We start from the raw sequence: 22965 nt of genomic DNA, 5'->3' as shown, positions 1-22965 counted from the left end.
GCATGAAGTCTGTAATTATAGTTCAGTATCTCTCTCCAGTAAGAACGATAGTATTTTCGTCTTGATCTCCAAAAAATAAGGTCCAATAATCTTCTCCGTTACTGCACAGCATGCAGAGGACTTTATGGGATACAACTGCTTTTGATGAATTGCCGTTGGAGTTTCAGATGGATTTTCAGAGCCCCAAAATCTGTAATTTTGTTTGTTAATGAATCTATTCAAATAAAAATGGGTTTCATCTGACATAATCAACTTTTGTAGAAAATTTGGGTAATTTCGGACAAGTTCGTGCATTTAAACTGCATATTGAACCCTTGTTTAAACATCTTCAGGTTTCTAATGTTGAACAAGCTGCCATTTATAAGGAAAGAGTTTTAAACTGTGCGGGATATTGTGTAGCTTTTTAGACACCCTATACTTTGCTTTATGATTTTTTTTTGATTTTCCATCACTCGATAAAATTTATTGCATATTTTACTTTTTCGATTTTTACTTTTTCGATTTTTACTTTTTCGATTTTTACTTTCCATTTTTTGCTCATACTCACTTTCACCGCCTCAACACTTGAAGATGATTCACAGTCGAATCGAAAGTGCTCGTGATAACTATGGAACTTTCATCAATATTTTCAATTTTGATTTAAAAATATTAAACGGAAAATCGACAAAATATTTTTAAAAAACTGAATCATAAAGCAAAGTATCAGCGTTGTATTTAATAATGTCTGCCTGAATGAAAAAATAATGCCTAAATACATTTACATCTAATTAACAAACGAATATATGTCTTTCTGTCGGTATGTCTGTCTGTTTGTCGGTTTGTCTCCATATTTTTAAACTCTATCTCCTCCGAAACTAAAACTAGAGGCCTCAAATGATTGGATATTTCGGGTTTTTATCGGTTAAAATTGTTTTTAACGAGTCAAAATTGGATCAAAATTGAAAAAAATCATCAAACATTTCGTGCATTCATCTTTATTTTTAACTTTCAATTTTTATTGGTTTACATCCGTGTCACGTTGGTACAGAGGTAATGCTATATATATATATATATATATATATATATATATATATATATATATATATATATATATATATATATATATAATCTCCTGAGCAACGCCTGGTAGATATGACTAACTTAATAAAACTATAACGTATATATTCTTAATTGTTTTACTGTGATATATAGTTTTAATAATTTGATAGCTAATGCTTCAAAATGAAATCAGCAAAGGTTGATAGCTGCAATTGCTATATGTTTCTTTTTTATTTCTATAAAGGACCGTATGTGGAGAAAAAACCGGAGACCAATAAATTTCTTTTGTACCGGAACTGACCTTAACCGGAACTTCGCAGCTGGTTGGGGAGGACGTAAGTATTCAGAATGCTCTCCCTCCGCTTTGTCTTCGTGTTTGTCAGCTTACTGCTTTTAAGCTATTTCAGACCTCTACAGTTGAAATTATTTCGTAAAGTGAAAATAATGCGCTTTAGAAAAAATAGTCCAGTTGAAGCAGTGTTGCATCTCTGTTCCCGTTTTATTCATTAAATTTACTTGTATATCATAACATTAGATATACTATTGTGTATTTGGACAATTATACATTTTTATTTTATATCTATATAATTATAAAACTCAAATGATCTTGTAACGATGTATGTAACCCACTTTCCGGTTTACAACACCGGTTGCGCATGCGCGCATGACATGCGCACTGAAATATTAACGTTATTATTTCGAAATTATTATTTAAAATGGGAAGAGTGGGGTTTAAAATAACTTAAACGTAATACAGAAATGAACAATGTAAAAAAAAGGCAGACAGTATTAACAATTGTTTATTTGGATAATTTAAGCGCGAAAAAAAAACAAAAACAAAAGAACAATTGGGACGCTGAAATATTAACGTTATTATTTCGAAATTATTATTTAACATGGGAAGAGTGGGGTTTAAAATAACTTAAACGTAATACAGAAATGAACGATGTAAAAAAAAGCAGATATATCAAAATTTGAATTTAACTATAATAAGTATTATGGTATATGTTCAGTGCACATTTACCTATAAGTATGGCCAACCACTTATAATTCAGTAACTGTAATTGTTTTGAAAATAATCAATTATAATAAACAGAACGACTCATAAAAATCTATCTATATTCTTTTTTCATTTTAATATACTTTCATAGAAATGTTTCTGTTATGTAAAAAAAAATACTATTTTCTTTACGTCACAAGTGTCACGCTCATACATGAATTCCATAGCTAATATAACATACTGACCCAACGGGTTACGACGGGTAGTCTAGTATCTATATAAGAGGCTCTTCGTATACAAATGATTTCTAATAAATTGATTCATGCAGGCGGATATTTACGTTATTTGCACATTCTTTTTCATTAATATACGTGCAGTATTCGTATTACATTTCTTTTTAACTTAAATGCAGATTACATTATGTCATTAAATAATTTAAAAAATTCCAGATACGAATATTTTCTACATTTAAAGTACGGGAGATTGACGAAATTGTACGGAAGGACATTTCTGTTATAATGAAGTTCATATTAATTGTGTGGAGACATAAATAAACAAAGCCAATTCTTTTCTATTCATTTCTTCACTCATCCTCCATGTCTCCTTAAATTTTCCTTTCTTTACCCCAAATAAATAAAAAAAAACCCGTTTGCTTTTAATAATTAAATTCACGTCTACACTACACAAAATTGTTTTCTATATAAAAAGAAAACTTTCCACAGAACTTGCATGATTACTCTAGTCACCTTCTTTTCTATTGGGCACGTCTTCCCTACTTGAAATCTCACCGGCTAAGAGAAAGTAAGAAACATTATTATTTTATTTCATCGAACTACTGTTCTCATCTTGAGTATAGTTTTCACAACGTTTCGGTCGATGTAACCCCCGACCTTTTTCAGATGGATCTTGTCGAACTCGTGAATGTTTCTATCGAATTCGGGAATTTGGACGGAATTTTGAGCGGAACCCTTTATTTACTTCACGAGGGTAGCATGCTCTTGTTCCATCAGCCATTACTGGATAGAGGTCCTACGTAATTCGCAATTACTAACTCTATCCAGGCATGGATGATGGAACAAGAGCATGCTACCCTCGTGAAGTAAATAAAGTGTTCCGCTCAAAATTCCGTCCAAATTCCCAAATTCGATAGAAACATTCACGAGTTCGATAAGATACATCTGAAGAAGGTTGGAGGTTACATCGAAAATCACACTAAAGATGAGAACAGTAGTCGAATGAATCAAAATAATACGAATAACCAATCTCCATCTCAAAAATTCAGAAACGTCATGAGAAATTTCTTTCAAAAATCGTATGACTTTGTGACTCTGCCTGGTGTCATTCTCTATCGCTTGCCCTTTCCTCTTTTCCACTCAAACATGGTATTTATTATGAAACATTAGATTTTTAAAATCTGTCAATGACCTTCCATCATAGTTAGAAATGCCCTTAATAATTTGGATAGTCTCAATTATCTCACCTCTCTAGTAAACTAATAAAATGATTAAAAGATTACAGGCAGAGATTAGAAAAATTAGTATTAATTATTTTACTAGAGAAATTTCCAGGTTAGTGATGCACTATCAGTCTTCATTAAGTCATGCATGTAGGAGGTGGAAAACTCTTATCCAAATCCTGAGGCGTACTGTCTGCTCTGTCTTGTGGCAGCTATTGCACCGACTTATAACTGTACAAAAAATGTATAGATGTTTCTACATGGAGCATTCACAACTATAAATAAATAATCTGTGTGAATTCCGTAACAACTTAGTTGTTATGGCGAACTCTATACGTCGAAATCGACGGGAGTACACGCACACACACACACACATACACACACACACACACACACACACACACTTTTCGTCTAAAGACATTCTTCACCCAGAAACCTTAACAAATGGACTCCCTATAAACTCTCAAAGAGAACAAAAGAAAACTGAAGTTTTTAATTCGACCGTGTTTGGATTTTACCATCCTTGGATTTTTTACCCTTCACCGGACTATCCATTCATGTGAAATCTTTTTATCATTTTTTCTTTTACCTCCTATTCCCCTTACCTCACCCATTTTTAACCAAGTAAGATCTGTGACTTACTTGTGGTTTCATTAAATACTTTTACATGCAAAATCCGATCCCGCATTTTGCTAATTCCTGCCCTCTGATGAGAAGGAGAATATTTCTTCGAAACTCCGCGGATTAAGGACTATCCACTTATCTTGTGCTTCCTTTTTAAAATTAAATATGTTTCTAACTCTTTTTCAAGATGTTTTTTAACATATTTTATTAATCATTTGTTCATATTATAAGCTCTATTTCCTTTTCGGTTCTATTGAGCTTTTACATCTGGTTGAGATTATTTTACTTGTAAATATTAACTCTTTAATATTTACAATATATTTTAAGTTTACCATTTTGATTACCTTGGTAAACTTATTGTAATTTATATATATATATATATATATATATATATATATATATATATATATATATATATATAGTTTTTTATGTTGGAAAAAATAATGTTTTATTTAATCTTTGGTTTTATGCACTTATGTATGCTTCTATTATTTAAAATTTTGCTGTAAAACATATGAGTTAGCGCCGATGTTAAAGGCGATTCTAATGATCATTCTGCGAGCGTTAGCTCTTCTTCGTTCAACTAACAGAATACACCAAATCACACGAACGTAAATCATTTCAGTACATCAGCATTCCTAACACTAACCATAACCCTGACCATAACTACGCAGAGGAAGAAGTGGACCACAACGAAAAGCAGACCAGCTATTGAAATGTAATTAATGTAATTTTAAAACATTCCTTGTTTTTCCTGCAGCTGGTGCAAGCCCCAACCCTTGCAACCCTACTTTCCGTGGTACATCTGTATTTTCGGAACCGGAAGCGAAAGCCCTGGCATCGTTCGTCAAACTAGTGCAACCAATTGCGTTCTTTTCCGTCCATGCTTATTCGCAATACATCATGACGCCTTATGGATACACTTACAAAAAACCAGCAGACTCTATGGAATTGGTAAGAAACGATTAACGCGTTGTGTTATTTTCTTTCTTTTATTCTTTCATTTCAAATTATTTTTTTTCGGAATCATGGAATTGACCCGATGGATTCTGTTGCGTCATTTTAGAGAAGTCAAATTAAATTTTTGTGAGAGTTATTAATTTTGCACACATAGTAGAAAAATAGTAGTATTAGTAATAGTTGCAATAGTAGTAGTAGTAGTTTCAATAGTAGTAGTACTAGTTGCTTTATTATGATTATTATTATTATTAGAAGTAGCAGTAGTTTCAGTAGTAGTAGTACGTACTAGTTGCAGTATTATTATTATTGTTATTATCATTATCATTATTATTATTATTATTATTATTAATAGTAGTAGTAGTAGTAGTAGTAGTAGTAGTAAATACGTCAGACAAATATTTGAAAATGAAGATAGAAAATAATTCACCAAACGCTTGAAATCATCATTTGCAGTGATCCCCAACGCGTGTGCACATTTCGCTAATATTAACGCTCGCATAATGACTGCATATTTTGTTGCGGGACTCGTTAAAATGATTTAACACACACCAGACACAAAGAAAAGGAAAAGTTCATCAGTCAACAAATAAGTATTGGAAATGTGTAGTGCGTGCTTTCTAGTATAAAATGGCAGAAACACTAAAGGATTACCTCCAATCCGTAGTGGAATGGGGACAAAAATAGTTGGTCACATTCAATGCTGCTAAGGCTAAGCTTGTTTCCTTCAATAACTACAAGAAACCTTCTCTACCACCAATAGCAATGGCCAAGAACACATTGCCTGAAAGTACTTCTTTTAAACTCCTCGGCCTAACGTTTACAGGGAATATGAACTGGAATAGATACATTGAGAGCATTGCCAAGGCTGCTGCAAGGAAGGTTGGCTCCCTCTACCGTGCTAGAAAACTACTTACGCCTGCCAGTATCCTATACCTCTATAAGGCAACCATTCGCCCATGTATGGAGTACTGTTGTCACATCTGGGCTGGTGCATCTGCTGCTTGTCTCTCGCTCCTGGACAGAGTTCAAAAAAGAGTCGCCAACCTGATAGGTCCTGAACTGTCATCTAGGCTTCAACCTCTGTCCCATCGACGAGATGTTGCATCCCTCTGCCTGTTCTACAAATACTTTAATGGTGAATGCTCTGACGAACTGCAAACACTTGTACCTCCCCGACGTAACTACCCCCGACAAACCCGACAAGCTACTAAGTCTCATCCCTTTACAGTAGAGATCCCTAGGTGCAAGAAAGCCTTTTACTCCAATAGTTTCTTCCTCAGAACTGCGGGTCTTTGGAACTCCCTTCCGGGATTCTGCTTTCCCAACTGCAATGATATGCAGAAGTTCAAGTGTAATGTTAACAAACATCTTTCTACTCTTCTCCCTTCATAATGACCCCGCTAATTAATTCCCTAATAGTAGCCCCCTGCTTCAAAGTGGCACTGTGCCTTGTTTGGGGTGAAAATTGAATTAAAAAAAATATATTCCTGAATGTTCGGTTAATGATGTATGAGAGAGGTTCCAATAGTAATATTCCGCTCGAGTGGATCAGAGGGGATTTCAGCTTGCATCGTTATGACGACTGAACTTATGGATTCGTGACTTGAAAGTTTCATTTCTCTGTTGCAGATATTAACGATGTGAGATCCTAAGAAAACAACCCCTGTTATGAATGTGCGCCGGGAGCAGAGATGTGTCATTGAATTTTCCATTGCAAAAACAAAAAAAAAATGAACTAATCAACATTCACTAGCGCATGTTGAACGTTTACGAAGCCGATGCAGTTGAGGTCAGCACACTTAAGCGATGGGTTCGTTGATTTCAGAGTGGCGACAAAAATGTGAGTGACAAAGCGCATACGGTCGCCCATGCACAGCCACCACCCCATCATTGGCAAAAGTGCATTGAGAAAAGTGCTTTTTTATATCGGTTGCCATTTGCTGGAAGATACAGTACATTCCGCAATTAGACAGGCGTAGCTTGGATCGAGTAGTTCTTTCACATAATAATAATAATAATGATAATAATAATAATAATAATTTTTGCATTCGGCTTAGTTTATTACTTCCGACTACTGTTGTCTTCTTTAGTGTTATTTTCACAATATTTTCTTCGATGTAACATCCGACCATTTTTTTACATAGGAGTCACTACTTATCGAAGCCCGGAAGTCAAGGATAAGGGTTCATGAGTGTACGGTAGTCAATGGGACAATATCGTAATAATCATTAGTAGTAGAAATTTTGTAAATTGGATTACTTAAGGGTACGACTCATCAAGAACTTGTTTACGTTGGATTTGAAGAAAACCATATTGTAATCAGTTGGAAAGCAGCAAACAGAAGGGAGTTCCACATTTGTGCAGTTCTAAGAATGAAGCTTTGTTCATGGAATATATGTTTAGGTTTAGGCCCAGATAAAGAGTGGAGGAAATTATTGATAGTGGTGTCAGCTTGACGAGTGCTTTTCGTGAAAGTCAAGCTAGAGGGGGGACCCTAGATTGGAGCTCTAACTATACATTCTTCAAGTGTATTTTGTCGAACTCGGAAATCTTTCTGTCGCACTTGTGAATCTGCACGAAAATTCGACAGAAATCTTTCCGAGTTTGACACGATGCACGTGAAGAAGATCGACGCGTTGTGAAAAAAAGCCACTCAAGATAAGAACATAACAGAAACGTTGTGAAAAATGTTGTGAAAAATGTTGTGAAAAAAAACACTCAAGATGAGAACAGTAGTCCGAAAATACAGATAATAACAATTATCAATCTTCATCTCAAATGTTCACAATCGTGATTGTTCAAACGTAAATTAAAAAAACAAACAAACAAAAAAACAAACAAGAGCAAAACAGCGCGCCTGATTTTAAAATATGAAAACACAATTTTACCCCATCAGATATTAGCGAAATATTGACATGTGTTCAACTAATCGTATACAATAAATCTTCACAATATTAATTGTGTTTAAACGTGAAGCAACACAAAAATACTTAATATCGCATAAAATGACAAAAAATGTTTCATTTTTGTTGTTATTTGTCTGTTGGGATTTCTGCATATTATTTGGATTGTACGGACGACTGTTCTCAACTTGAGTGTTATTTTCACAACGTTTCAACCCATGTACTCTCTGATATGCTTCAGATGTAATTTATCGAACTTGGAAATCTTTCTATCGAACTCGGGAATCTATATTGAACAGTCACTTATTTAATCCACGAGGGTTGCTTATTCTCGTTCCGTCAGTCATGATCGAATAGAAATCTTGTTGTATTTGTAATATCATCCGCACTGAAGATTTTAATATCTAACCTATAGAAAAGTGAATCTTACTTATTACTTTATCCGTTATACTTCGGGTCTTTGTATATAATTCGAAATAAGACTACGAAGAAGGCCGGAGGTTACTTCAGCTGAAACGTTGTGAAAATAAAACTCAATATTAGAAAATTAGTCCGAATAATCCAATTAATACAAATCACTAATCCTAAACGAGGAATTCAGAAACAAAGTTCTCCTCACAAACAGTTGTCTTAAAACAACTCATGAAATCCTTCTTGTCGGTCGCAGCTGTTCGTTGAACCGCAGCATTGTATGTATTTACCCGCGACACAGAAAGCAGAAAGGTTCGGCTGTTGCATTCGAAGTCGTGGAATGATTGACTTAGAACACACCAAAAAAAAAAAGCGCATAAACAACATCGCCACTTTAACTCCATTACGTTTTTGCTAGCAACGTGCTGAGGCAAAAACGACCAATAGACACACGGATTTTCATCCAAGCTCTGTTAGCCGGTTGCTCAGCTCTGACAGTACCGCAATTGTGGAAGAGTTGGACTTTATGTGTGTTTGCATGCGTGTATGAAACGTGTGTTTGTGTGCGTTTACATACTGCTTATAATCAGTTTATGTGATTTATACCATGTCGATGCCCCCATTCTTTCCCAACAGACAATGGATACTCCCTGTATGGGTATCTGTGCGTGTAATCATGACGCAAGGGTTGCGCAATTCCAACCACACCTCTCCTCAATCGGCGCTGCTTGAGTCCAATGGCAAGGGGAAGTCCAGGACGTTGGGAACAATGCCGAGATAAGCGGAGAGTACATACAGCACCTGGAATTCCCAAATTGTCATCCATTTTAGTACTGACCAAGCTTAACGTTGCTTAACTTCGGTGATCTAACGGCAACCGGTATGTCAACGTGATTATGCCGTATATATACACCATGTCAACGTGATTAGGCCGTATATATACACCATGTCAACGTGATTATGCCGTATATATACACCATGTCAACGTGATTATGCCGTATATATACACCATGTCAACATGATTATGCCGTATATATACACCATGTCAACGTGATTATGCCGTATATATACACCATGTCAACGTGATTATGCCGTATATATACACCATGTCAACGTGATTATGCCGTATATATACACCATGTCAACGTGATTATGCCGTATATATACACCATGTAAACCAATAATATCTGTTGTATAGTCGGGTAATCAGCGACTAAACCCGTTCTATCGTTTTACTGGTGAGATGGGTTACTAGTAACGTATCGTACCGAGGCGACATTAACCCTAAGTGAGTTGAAGTAAGTTCCTCCAAAGAAGGAAGTTTCATAGGAGTATCAAATTCATAAGTGGTCCTCAGTCGCATGTATATCGCCATCACAGAAGATGACAGCGTTAAGGAGGTGTCAATATCCTCCTACATTTAGCGCATGTACTCACCCATATGGTCACCCATATGGTCACCCATATGGTCACCCATATGGTACTGAGCAGACTCAACGTTGTTTAACTTCGACGATTTAACGAGAACCGGCGTGTCAACGTGATTACAGGTGACTAGAAACTCAGCAATATAAAAACAACAATACCTTACAAAAGGAAGATGCAAGAGAATTATAAGCGTTGTAAATGTCAACCCTTATATAGCATATCGAATATAACCAGGCATGACAGCGCATAATAGACGCTTCTGGCTTTCCGATTTAAATTTGGTAGCTAGTTAAGAGCACTGCTTTTCACAATAGTTAACAAAGATATTATTGGGATCTACAGGGACGACGTCATGATTAGTTCTTTTATTACATCTAACAGGCAACTAAAGAAATCAAATCACCCTAAAAATCTATTTCGACAAAGAAATGTATAGAATCAGAAAAAGAAAAATGTACATTTTAATAAACTGGGAGATTACTCAGCTTACAACAAAAAATAGCAAAAATTATTATATCGAGAGAGAGAAGAATACATTATAAACATTAGACAAAACGCCAAGCCGCTTACTAAAAAACACGAACGCATAATTAAATGTAGACATTCAAATAAATATCCTCTTTGAATTCATCAGATTATTGTTCTCATCTTGAGTGTGATTTTCACAACGCGTCGATCGATGTAACCTCCACACTTCAGATATATCCGCAAGAACCCTTGGCGCAGTAGTTAGAGTACTCGAAAAATCGATTGTAAAAGTAATATTTTCCTGAAGGTTGAAGGTTCAATTCTCAGAGTGGGCTACCGAAAAATATAATTGCGAATTACTTAGGATCTCTATCCAACCATGACTGATAGAACAAGAAAATGCCGACCCCATGAAGTAAATAAAGGGCTTCGTTCGAAATTCCGCCCAAATTCTCAAGATCGGCAGAAACAGTCCCGAGTTCGACATGATACACCTGAAGTAGGGTGGAGGTTACATCGACCAAAACGTTGTGAAAATCAAACTCAATGAATTCATATAATGCGAATAAACAATCTTCATCTCAAAAATTCAAAAACGAAATATCTTTTTTGTCATCTGCGCCTCGATTAGAATCAATAGATTTACAAATAAAATCGCACAAACAGTTAATATTTTCTTGAACACATTGCAGTGGAAAAGCACATAATAATGCAGTAAAAAACATGACAACAATTGCTGATATACTCAATTATAAAATGCAAGGAAAAGAATTTAACAGAAAAATCTGCACGGGGTTGTTTGCCCCTTATAAACATAGAGTACAAAAACAGTAATACGAATATAGAGTTCACATACTAATTATGTGGTTAAAGTTAAGTAAAAATGGCACGAAATAAAAGGGAAAATGTAATTTCTGTTGTAAAATTGGATAGCTCAGTTGATCAGCTGCGATTTTGTGCAGAACGAAGTAAACAAAGCAGAACGCTTTCGATGTAAACACAGATTTTAGATACGTTCATAAATGTCCGTTCGTCAGTCTGTCAGTCTCATCGCTATACGCTTTATTAAGGAAAGTTCCTGGAAGAGCTTAACCAGGCGTTTATAAAAAGATGATTCAATCAAATGGCTTAAATGTGGAGGCCTTACATTTATTGATGAAAGAGTTATTGTAGCCAATCAAGATCAGAACTTATTCACAACTGGATTTAAAAATTGGCTTATAAGCAAATGGCTAATGCAGGTTTTGCGACTGAGCGATTGAGAGACTGAGACGCCTAATGTCTGAATGCCAAAACATGTTGGTAAATGGTCTCCACACCGTCCACCCACAACAAAGTATGTAAATACCACCCTTGGAAGATCTGTGGAGAGATGCAGCTTGAAAGATCGTCGAACATCTGGGAACATGAGCCATCACCGATAAAATTAAATGGAAATGTGACAGTGTTCTATGATAAAGACATACAGGCGGACAGATGCACAAAAGACAAGACCATTGAGCCAGACATTGTAATATAAAACGAGTTAGTAAGAACTGCGATCATAATTGATATACCCGTTCCAAATGATTATGGTCTTAATAGAGCTAAATAACGAAATATTAGGACTTCAAGAATGATAAAAAAACGACATGATCTCTGAAAAAAATACGCATTTTACCGGTTGTGATAGAATCAACTGACCTAATAAAAAATCTGTCAAAAGCCTTAGATATATCTAGAGCTACCGCTCTGCCCTCTCCCGCTTTGTCCAGTGAATGGTACATACGTTCAGAGATTACAGTTAGGATGTCTGCTGTGGAACGGGCTTGTCTAAATCCATATTGTTGGTCGGTCAGAAGTTTAGCATCTGTAAGGTGATGGACTAGAGCATGGTTAATTAAGGTCTCAAATATTTTGGCAAAAAGTGGGAGGAGGCTAATGGGGCGATAATTTAATGGGTCAGTTCTTTCGCCAGAATTCTTGAATACTAGTACCACAGAAGCAGTTTTCCAACAACCCGGAAAGCATGATTCATTAAGGCATTTGTTGTAGAGTTTGGAGAGAACTAATTTTTCATATAGGCATTTGTTGTAGAGTTTGGAGAGAACTAATTTTTTCTTTCTTTTTTCCATTTGTTTGGAGAGAACTAATTTTTTCTTTCTTTTTTCCATTTGTTTGGAGAGAACTAATTTTTTTCTTTCTTTTTACCATGTCACATCGAGGTAGTAGTGGGGAGGGGCAATCCCTATTAGCTTATTTAGATGACAGAAGAACTGTTTAAACCTCAATTCTCTATCCATGCATTTAATTTAGGCATATCTACTCTCATTGAAATAGATTATTTTAAATATGAAATCGACCGCTTTTTTGTTATTGTTTTTCTTAAAAAATCAATTTGCATTTTATTTTGCAGACCCATCTTGCGCACAAAGCTGCTGCAGCAATTAAAGCGGTGAATGGACTTAAATTTACCGTCGGTACCCCACCAGAACTCTTGTGTAAGTCTGAAATGATTAGAAAATCATGAAAAAAATGTTTCCAATATAAATTATTTTCATATTTCACTTTCTCAATTGCTGTTATGTTCACAGGATTTGTAGTTTCCAGACGTATACTATGCGTTCGATGTACTGTTGCATTTCTTTAATTAATGTGTTTGAGAAATGCATCAATCTATATCTCCACATCTTCAGCTATGGGGAAATAGTGAAGTAAACTAATATTACTAATAATATTCTCACGATTAATATGACTAATATTATTGTTAATAATCTTACGAGTCGAAGAGATGAAAACTTTTACTTCGGACTGATTCACTTCACGGCGTTTTTTGCCTTAACTTTTTTTATGGAAATCGCTCAATTCAAGTGATAAGGCCAGTTTATGTAAAGAACTGAAAAACTATTTCAAAATTAAAATCTTGGCAACGATAAGTGCTAAATGGAATAGATTCGGACACAGAAAACCGCAATTTTTCTCTCTTTGTCAGAAACATCGCTTATGGAATGTAAAGACTAAAGGACACAATAAGGGAATCAAGAGTTTCGCTGAAAATAAACCCAAGATTCATTTTCTTCACAACGTGGAGACAATGGTTTATAAAAGAGTTTGTTCTTTGTTATATTTTGCTTCCGGGTACAATTAGAGGCATATAGAGGGTGAGATTTTCAGCATTCTTTGGTTAATACTTTAAGAGCTTAGTTATCGATTTACACTGATTACACTCTCTAAAACTCCCGATTATAACGATATACTCAAAATTATTATTATTATTATTATTATTATTATTATTATTATTATTATTATTATTATTATTATTTGCACCTTAGGAGTACTCATACAAGCCATAATCAAATATTTCTCTTTGAGAACAACTTCTGGCGTTCTCCAGAGTCTGAGCGACAAGTCTCCCTAGATCCCGAGTACTCTCCACCTCTTTCGATAACCTTTGCCGATGAATTTGCGTTATCGTAACAGCCGCTTACCGTTGATTTCTCCTTTGGTCTTAACTGGAATTTGGGTGGCAATACATCTCCCCAGGGTTCTAGTCCTCTTTGCATTCATCTAGCGGAGGTCTGGCTAGTGCTTTCTCTCCTTGGTCTTTCCATTCTCATGTACCCTCCTCGCTTATTTGGTATGATGCTAGTTTATGGTAATACACGCACACTATTATTATTATTATTATTATTATTATTATTATTATTATTATTATTATTATTATTATTATTATCTATATATTAATACGATAGCGTGTGTGTTCTTTTGTGTGCCAAGCTTACAACCGGGTCGTTTAATTGTTATGGAATTCCATCCATTAAAACAAAGAAAAAAATGGAGTCGCTGTTGAGGCAAAGCTAATAAAAATGATTTGTTTTTCTTGACCTTTTGGCCAAGATCAAAGTGTAGTATCTGTTCTTCAGACGCTACATTTCAATTTCTTCTCTCTCAGTGGAGGAGAAATCCTTTATGACTAAGACACTTTTTTGTTCTTTTTCTCCACGTTAAAAAACGACCCTAGTGGCTAAATCTGTCCCCTGGGGAGGGATTGTAAATAGGTATTATATTTAATGTAACAAAGTTTTAATATTACAAAAGTAACTGGGAAAAGTAATTTCTGATTTAATTACAAAATACTCAGGAAATGTTCCTTCTGAATAATTATAAAATGCACTGGAGATGTCTCTTCTGATTAATTATAAGATGCCCTGAAAAATGTCCTTTCTGTTATTATTTTGTTTACTTGCCTCCCCAAAAGGGCAGAGTTGGACATGAGATCGGTTAGAAATTGGGGGAAGGGGTAGCCAGTTCCTCAAAAGAGGCCCTCTGATGAGTAACAAAAGCTAAAAATTGTATCAGTAATGAAGAATTTCTCCTCCATTAACCAAGACTAAAAATGGGGGGGGTTAAGTCATTGGAATGCTGAGACTGATATTGCACTCAGAAATTCATGTTGAAGTAATGGTTGCCCACTCGCTAACCGTGTTAATTTTTATGTATTAATTTCGAAAAGCTGCTGAAACAATTTATGATTCAACCATTACTTTATTTTAAGTATATTTTAGATAGTGCGTTGGGGGATATGAAGTCAGTCTCGGAAATGACTTAAACCATTTACGATTTAAACATTACTTTATTTCATCTATATTTTAAACAGTAGTGTATGGGGATATAAAATCAGTCCCGGAAATGGTCTAAACCGTTTGGGTATTAAACATTACTTCATTTAATGTATATTAATAACAGTGGGGTGGGGGATATGAAGTCAGTCCCGAAAAGCGCTGAAATAGTTTACTATTTAGACATTACATTATTTCATGTATATTTTTAGCAGTGGGTTGGGAATATAAAGTCAGTCCCAGAAATTGCTGAAGCAGTTTACTTTTTAAGCATTACTTCATTTCATGTATATATTTAATAGTGGGGTGGCGGGCATGAAGTCAGTCCCGGGTTTGAATGAGATAAGTGCAAATATATACGAACAGAAAGCATCGCCCAGTATTGAATGAGATAGGGGGAAACATATAGTAGCAGAATACGCAGCCTCGTCCGGGATCGAATGAGGGGGGTGGGGTGAAAGATATATACTAGCAGAATATGTGGTGTCACCCGGTATTGGATAAGATAGGTGGAACATATATACTATGAGAATACCCGGAATTTATTGATGTGTTTGTAATGAAATAATCAGCCCAGGCAAATAATAAAAGTTATTATTTAAGTAAGGGGGTGCGACGTAGTGGGTTACAGTTATGAAAATTATTGTCGAAATTAGTAACATATCAAAGAAGTATGAAAAATTATGAAATGTGAGCTACTTGATTTATGTGTTTGTAATTAAATAATCAGCTCAGAAAATATATCAAAATTATCATTTTAGTCAGAGAGGGCGTTAAGGTGTGTTTAAATTATGAAAAATTATTGTCGCAATTAGTAAAATTTCCAAGAATTACGAAAAAATGATGAAATGTGAATTAATTAATTGGTGCGTTTATAATAAAATAATCAGCCCAGACAATATATCAAAGTTATTATGTTAGTAAGAGAGGGTGATAAGGATGGTTTAAATTATGAAAAATGATTGTCGAAATTAGTAACATATCCAAGAATTATGAAAAATGATAATATATGATTTAATGCATTAGTGTGTTTGCAATGAAATAATCAGACCAGACAATATATCAAAGTTATTATTTTAGTAAAGGGGTGATGATGTCGGTAAAAATGATAAAAATTAGGTGTGTTTAACTTATAAAAAATGATTGTCGAAATTAGTAACATACCCAAAAATTATGAAAAATGATGAAATGTGAGTTAATTGATTGGTAAGTTGTAATGGAAATATTAGCCCAGACAATATATCAAAGTTATTATGTTAGTAAGAGAGGGTGATAAGGATGGTTTAAATTATGAAAAATGATTGTCGAAATTAGTAACATATCCAAGAATTATGAAAAATGATAATATATGATTTAATGCATTAGTGTGTTTGCAATGAAATAATCAGACCAGACAATATATCAAAGTTATTATTTTAGTAAAGGGGTGATGATGTCGGTTAAAATGATAAAAATTAGGTGTGTTTAACTTATAAAAAATGATTGTCGAAATTAGTAACATACCCAAAAATTATGAAAAATGATGAAATGTGAGTTAATTGATTGGTAAGTTGTAATGGAAATATTAGCCCAGACAATATATCAAAGTTATTATGTTAGTAAGAGAGGGTGATAAGGATGGTTTAAATTATGAAAAATGATTGTCGAAATTAGTAACATATCCAAGAATTATGAAAAATGATAATATATGATTTAATGCATTAGTGTGTTTGCAATGAAATAATCAGACCAGACAATATATCAAAGTTATTATTTTAGTAAAGGGGTGATGATGTCGGTTAAAATGATAAAAATTAGGTGTGTTTAACTTATAAAAAATGATTGTCGAAATTAGTAACATACCCAAAAATTATGAAAAATGATGAAATGTGAGTTAATTGATTGGTGTGTTTGTAATGAAACAATCTGATTAGACAGTATATCAAAGTTATTATTTTAGTAAGGTGTGCTATATGCAAGTTTAAATGATGAAAAATTATTGTCGAAGTTAGTACCACATCCAAGAATTATGAAAAATTATGAAATGTGAGTTAATTGATGGTTGTGTTTTTTTAATGAAATAATCAGCCCATACAATATATCAAATTTTTTTATTTTAGTAAGGAGAGAGGCGATAATGTAGGTTAAAAGTATGAAAAATTATTGTCGAACATAGTAACATATTTCATAATTATGGGAAATGATGAAATGTGAGTTAATTGACCGGTGTGTTTGTAATTAACTAATCAGCCCAGGAAATATATCAAAGTTATTATTTTAGTAAGGGGGCGATACAGTTTTAATAAAATGACTAGAATAATATGATTGTGCCTTCATTCATACTGAACAGAACGCTCACAGAATGCCAAGCAACAATATATTACATATGAAAAATGCCGCTGTGGAATTTCCACAGATCCCGCTAGTTGTTGTTGTTATTATTATTATTATTATTATTATTATTATTATTATTATTATTATTATTATTATTATTCCGTTTCTCTTTTTTTTTTGCAGACATTGCCACAGGTGGAGCTTATGATTGGGCAAAATTGGAGGCGAACGTCAAGTATTCTTACGCATTTGAACTTCGACCGACGCAAAGTTATGGAAACGGTTTTCTCCTTCCGAAACGTAACATCAAACCGAGCTCTTTGGAACTCTTTGCAGCTTTGAAAACTTTTGCAAAAGGATTTTATAATCGATAATTCTATTATTGTGATTTTTTATATGGATAAAATAATGGAAAACTGGCCCATTCTCTAATTCTAATTTAAATCAAATAACACGATTATTTGTATTTCTTTATTTCCTACCTTTTTTTTGGGGGGGGGGGGTGAACACATCCTCCGTTCGTTTTACGGCGTATCAACATTTTTAAGTTATTAAATGTCGAAAGATAATTCTTGTTGTAAACGATTCATTGTACACCGTTCATTAAACACAAGTTGTTTTGCTTTATCAAAAGCAGAGAGAGCATCATAAGTTCATACAACAGAATTAAAACACTGTGACTTGAACTTAGTAAAACCGATTCCAAAGTCTATGGTGGTATCTCTTTGCCAAATCAAGCACCATCTGATCTGAAAATATATTCAATAACGTAAGAGCTTTTTTTATGTTGAAAATATATTATTTTATTTCTCACAATGTAGTTTTGTCGATCGGCGGTATAGGTTGAGTTGAGCTGTCAGGGTCATAAATATCTTCCTCTTCAAAGGGTTAGGGTTTGAAAAAAGAACCGGAAGGCAAATCGGATTTTAAAAGTAAACTTCGAAAATTATATATACTATCATATATATATATATATATATATATATATATATATATATATATATATATATATATATATATATATATATATATATATCTTTCTCTTTCTGTCTTAATATATATATATATATATATATATATATATATATATGACTGCTTCATTTAATCACATTAATTAATATACGAAAGTATACTTTTATGCGTAAACTTTAAGTATTTACTTCAACAGTGCTCAATACATAGGTAGAACAAGGTAGTAAGTTATAAAAATATACATAGCAATTAAGCTACACAGAATATTCCGCTTATACCTGATAAATTCTAACATGAATGAAACGCAGAATATTCTGTGCAGCTTAATTGTCATATATATTTTTATAAATTACTACTATATATATATATATATATATATATATATATTGAATGAATAAAAAAAGTCTATATTCCAAAGTTCATGTTGTTTAACATCTTATAATTCATTCCTTTAATTCAGTTGACATTTACAATTCTTGACAGTATCTGTTTCGTAGCACAAAATCAATCACTTAATTATCATTTAGTGAATCTATTTTGCCCTTAACTCATCAGAAGAAATAGCAACAATCAATCCATAAAAAGGAAATAATGTGCGTTTTGACATGATAAAAAATCCGAAAATTGAGAGAGAAGATGTAAATGCCTTATAATATATTTATATTACACCATTTTGAATTTAGAAATGACTTTTGGAATATAGACTTTTGTCATTCATTCGCTATATTGCTCTTTAATTACTTTGAGCTTCTTAAATAAGGATTGGTATATATTATAAGGAAATAAAATGTATTCACACACACACACACACACACACACACACACACACACACACATATATATATATATATATATATATATATAATAGCAGGGCACCCGATACGCTTAAATATGATATTTTGATTAATGCAGATTTATTATATTATATTGGACCCAATATATAGCAATGATTTAAAAAGTTTAAAAATAAACAATCAAAACTAAAACGATTAGCTTACAATTTATTTTTGCTTCCACCCTTAATGACCGACCTATGAAGACTTGTTTGCTGCAAAACTAAAAATTAAAACATGAACCAATAGCTATTACGTTATGCGTGCATATTCGTAATGCCGGCGTTTGACCTTCACCTGACAAATTTCATGTTTTTGTTTTAATTTTAACACTTTTGTGCCAATTTTCCCTAGCTAAAACCCAAATATAAAGTTTAGCATGGGTTAAAATACCTTATATATGAAGTTTCATGTCTGTAGACCAAAAACTCTAGGAGGAGTTTGGTAGGCAAAATTGTTTAAACAAAAATTTATACGCATACATAAATATATATGGAAAGAGTCTTGCGTTTCCTATACACTTTGTACGCAAATATTACGCAAGTAGAAATTATGTAGAATATCTGCATTAATATAATTACACGTAATAGTTGCCATCAGAAAACCGAAAAAACTAATAGGAAAAAACTAATAGGAAAAAACTAATAGGGACTTAATTAAAATGAATGTTCAAAAGAATATGCAGATTAGCTAGATCTTTTGCTTGTGAATGCAATTCCACAACCCATATATAACAAAGTTGCATTTTCTTTTTAAATCAATAGAAAAAAGGGTTTTTAATATGAATATCGAAAGACAAAAACAGATTAATAGGAGTACAGAAGATATATATCCTTAGTTACCATTATGTTTTTGCCGACTTAAAATCATTTCCTTTTATCTAATTGTTTTTCTTCTCCAAACCCTTTTTCATTCCATAAAAAAAAAACTGTCCATCAGTGTTTTTGAGGAACATATGAACGTCTGAGGAGTTGTTTAGTTGTCTTTAGCTATTCAGCAAAACACGTGCAAGACTTACTGCATAAGAAGATAACTCATAAAAACCGAGTAATTGTAAATTAAATGAATATTCTACTGTTGGAAATGATAACTAATGATATACATGCCCCGAGTGTGAACATTCATTTTTATTGAGCTTAATATTTGTTACAATTCAAATTATTCATAGAATATATACCTCTTTAGTATAGTTTTTTCTTGTAATCGTAAGAATATATATATATATATATATAATTATTTACTATAATAATTATTAAATACCTTAAATCGATTCATAAATAATATCCGTTTTACCAATTAACTTTATAATAATAAAAGATTTCGACTTATAAATGTTCGATGTATCTATTCACCTGTTTGTCAGCTAGTCTCAGACCAAAGCTTTGTCACTCAAAACGACGTTACTACTAATGGTCTGATTGGAGATTCATCAGAGATTAAACCAGAAACGCCTCATGGAGTAAAACCTTTTCTTTCTTTAAACGGTGCGCAAAAGAGGTAATTGAATGGGTCTAAAAAATATAGAAGTATATAGGTATAGCTTTTGTAATGAACCCCCCTCTTCCCAACGGACCTGTGGAGAGGTTATTGTGCATAGTTAGCATGCATTCTGTAAATTCAATCGCCATATATCAGCTACAAATCGATAAAAATTATAGCATAAAAAAAAACATTGTATGCGTGTAGGTATCGCGAAATGACCAGAAAACACACTTATTTGTAGAAATTAGGTTGTGTCAACTCATTCTCTTTTTAAATAAATGCTGGTGTTACCTCGAGTTCTATTCTAGGTCATCACCGTTTCTTCTCTATATCACTATATCAACAATAATAAGAAACTTGTTCAACAGATTAACATTTATGCTGATGATGCAGCTCTTTATTTTAGTGCTGATTCTTGACCATTTTCCTCAGATCAATTGAAATGTGTGGCTGACAAAGAAGTTGATCCAGGTTCAGTTGTTGATTGGGATATGAAATAACTTATCCGTTTAATCCTGTTGAGACTCAGCTTGTATCTTTCAATCGTAGTTGTGTCCGTTTTCCTCCTGAGATTTTCATGAATGGTTCCGGTTTTGAAGAGAAACTGATTCTGAAACTTCTTGGTTTTTCTTTTTCATGAAATCTTTCTTGGAGTACATATATAAGATCCATTGCTCCTTCCGTTCTTGTAAAGTCCGTTCACTCATCGCTCTAAACACTTTCTCACAACTGAGGTTATTCTCTATTTCGAACAACTGAGGTTATTCTCTCTCTATTTCGAACAACTGAGGTTATTCTGTATTTCGAACAACTGAGGTTATTCACTCTCTATTTCGAACAACTGAGGTTATTCACTCTCTATTTCGAACAACTGAGGTTATTCACTCTATTTCGAACAACTGAGGTTATTCCATTTTTCAAACAACTGAGGTTATTCTCTATTTCGAACACCTGAGGTTATTCTCTATTTCGAACAACTGAGGTTATTCACTCTCTATTTCGAACAACTGAGGTTATTCACTCTATTTCGAACAACTGAGGTTATTCCATTTTTCAAACAACTGAGGTTATTCTCTATTTCGAACACCTGAGGTTATTCTCTATTTCGAACAACTGAGGTTATTCTCTCTCTATTTCGGACAACTGAGGTTATTCTCTATTTCGAACAACTGAGGTTATTCACTCTCTATTTCGAACAACTGAGGTTATTCTCTATTTCGAACAACTGAGGTTATTCTCTATTTCGAACAACTGAGGTTATTCTCTATTTCGAACAACTGGGGTTATTCCCTATTTCGAACAACTGGGGTTATTCTCTATTTCGAACAACTGAGGTTATTCTCTATTTCGAACACCTGAGGTTATTCTCTCTCTATTTCGAACACCCGAGGTTATCTCTATTCCGAACAACTGAGGTTATTCACTCTCTATTTCAAACAACTGAGGTTATTCCCTTTTTCAAACAACTGAGGTTATTCTCTATTTCTAACAACTGAGGTTATTCTCTATTTCGAACACCTCTACTAACAGACTATGTAATGAACACTGTTGTCATATTTTTGCTGGCGAATCATTGTAACAGTTGAAGTTTTTTTATAACGTGCAGAAAAGTATGATTGACCCCCCACTCTCTCTCTTAAATACATGATATTGATAGTCTCAGTCTTTTCTATAAATACTGTTATGGCATGTGTTCTTTAGAGTTTCTGATATGTTTCTTTTTTCTTTGTTCCAGCTCGTTTTTCTTTCTAAGATTACTTGACTCAACATTAAATAACCTGAAAATGGTTAATACAATGTAAAGCAAAACAACCAAACCAAACACCACGAATAAATATTTGAAGATATAAACAACTTGAAGCATAAAATCTTCTTTTTTTTTAATCCGATTCAGCATTAAATAATCTGGGGGTAATATGCCGTAAAACCAAACCAAATACCCAAACTCTAATGATCCTACTTAGTAGCTGGTTGACATATTAGATACAATAGAAAGTGGAGAAAGACGAATGAGATGACAAGTGGTTGGAGGAGGAGGAGGAGGAGGGGGAGGAGGAGGAGGAGGAGGAGTAGAGGAGCTAAGAAGGAAATCATTGACTAAATAACACGTATATGTGTATGAGCTATAAATGATCACCGAGAAAGCTGGTAACAAATTCATTGCATCAAACACAGCGACATGTCCAATTGTAGGTAATTTACCTAAGTAGCACATAGGAATTTATTAACATTGCGTTCACATGTCGAAAACAAGTATAGCGACAGCAGTTGCATTAGCTGTCGTTGAAAGAATTAAGTCAGCTTTTATTCTTTCGCTCCATTTACGGCAATTCAACCTTTTTTCATGTTCGTTAATACTGAAACAAGATACCGTAACCATTGGATAATTAACTTGATTAAACGGCAAACAAAACCTATTACATTTTAAAAAAATTGGTGTTAATCCAGAATTCAACCTAGTTAAAAAATACAGAAAAAT

The 22965-nt window shown here is 33.6% G+C and overlaps 1 protein-coding gene across 1 annotated transcript in view; it reads left to right on the top strand.

Annotated features, from left to right (window-relative positions):
- LOC145301420 (carboxypeptidase A2-like) overlaps nucleotides 1-17618 on the top strand; it is a 140946-nt gene extending 123328 nt beyond the window's left edge. The window contains exons 9-12 of the mRNA XM_080144574.1: nucleotides 1283-1373; nucleotides 4879-5072; nucleotides 12684-12768; nucleotides 17383-17618. Of these exons, the coding sequence (XP_080000700.1) occupies nucleotides 1283-1373; nucleotides 4879-5072; nucleotides 12684-12768; nucleotides 17383-17573 (561 nt within the window). The 3' untranslated portion in view covers nucleotides 17574-17618. The remainder of the gene's footprint in view (nucleotides 1-1282; nucleotides 1374-4878; nucleotides 5073-12683; nucleotides 12769-17382) is intronic.
- Nucleotides 17619-22965: the final 5347 nt, after the last annotated feature.

This window comes from Euprymna scolopes, chromosome 2 (genome assembly GCF_053919585.1).
Source record: "Euprymna scolopes isolate OS-2025 chromosome 2, ASM5391958v1, whole genome shotgun sequence".
Classification (NCBI taxonomy): domain Eukaryota; kingdom Metazoa; phylum Mollusca; class Cephalopoda; order Sepiida; family Sepiolidae; genus Euprymna; species Euprymna scolopes.
This window is presented reverse-complemented; position numbering and strand designations above follow the sequence as displayed.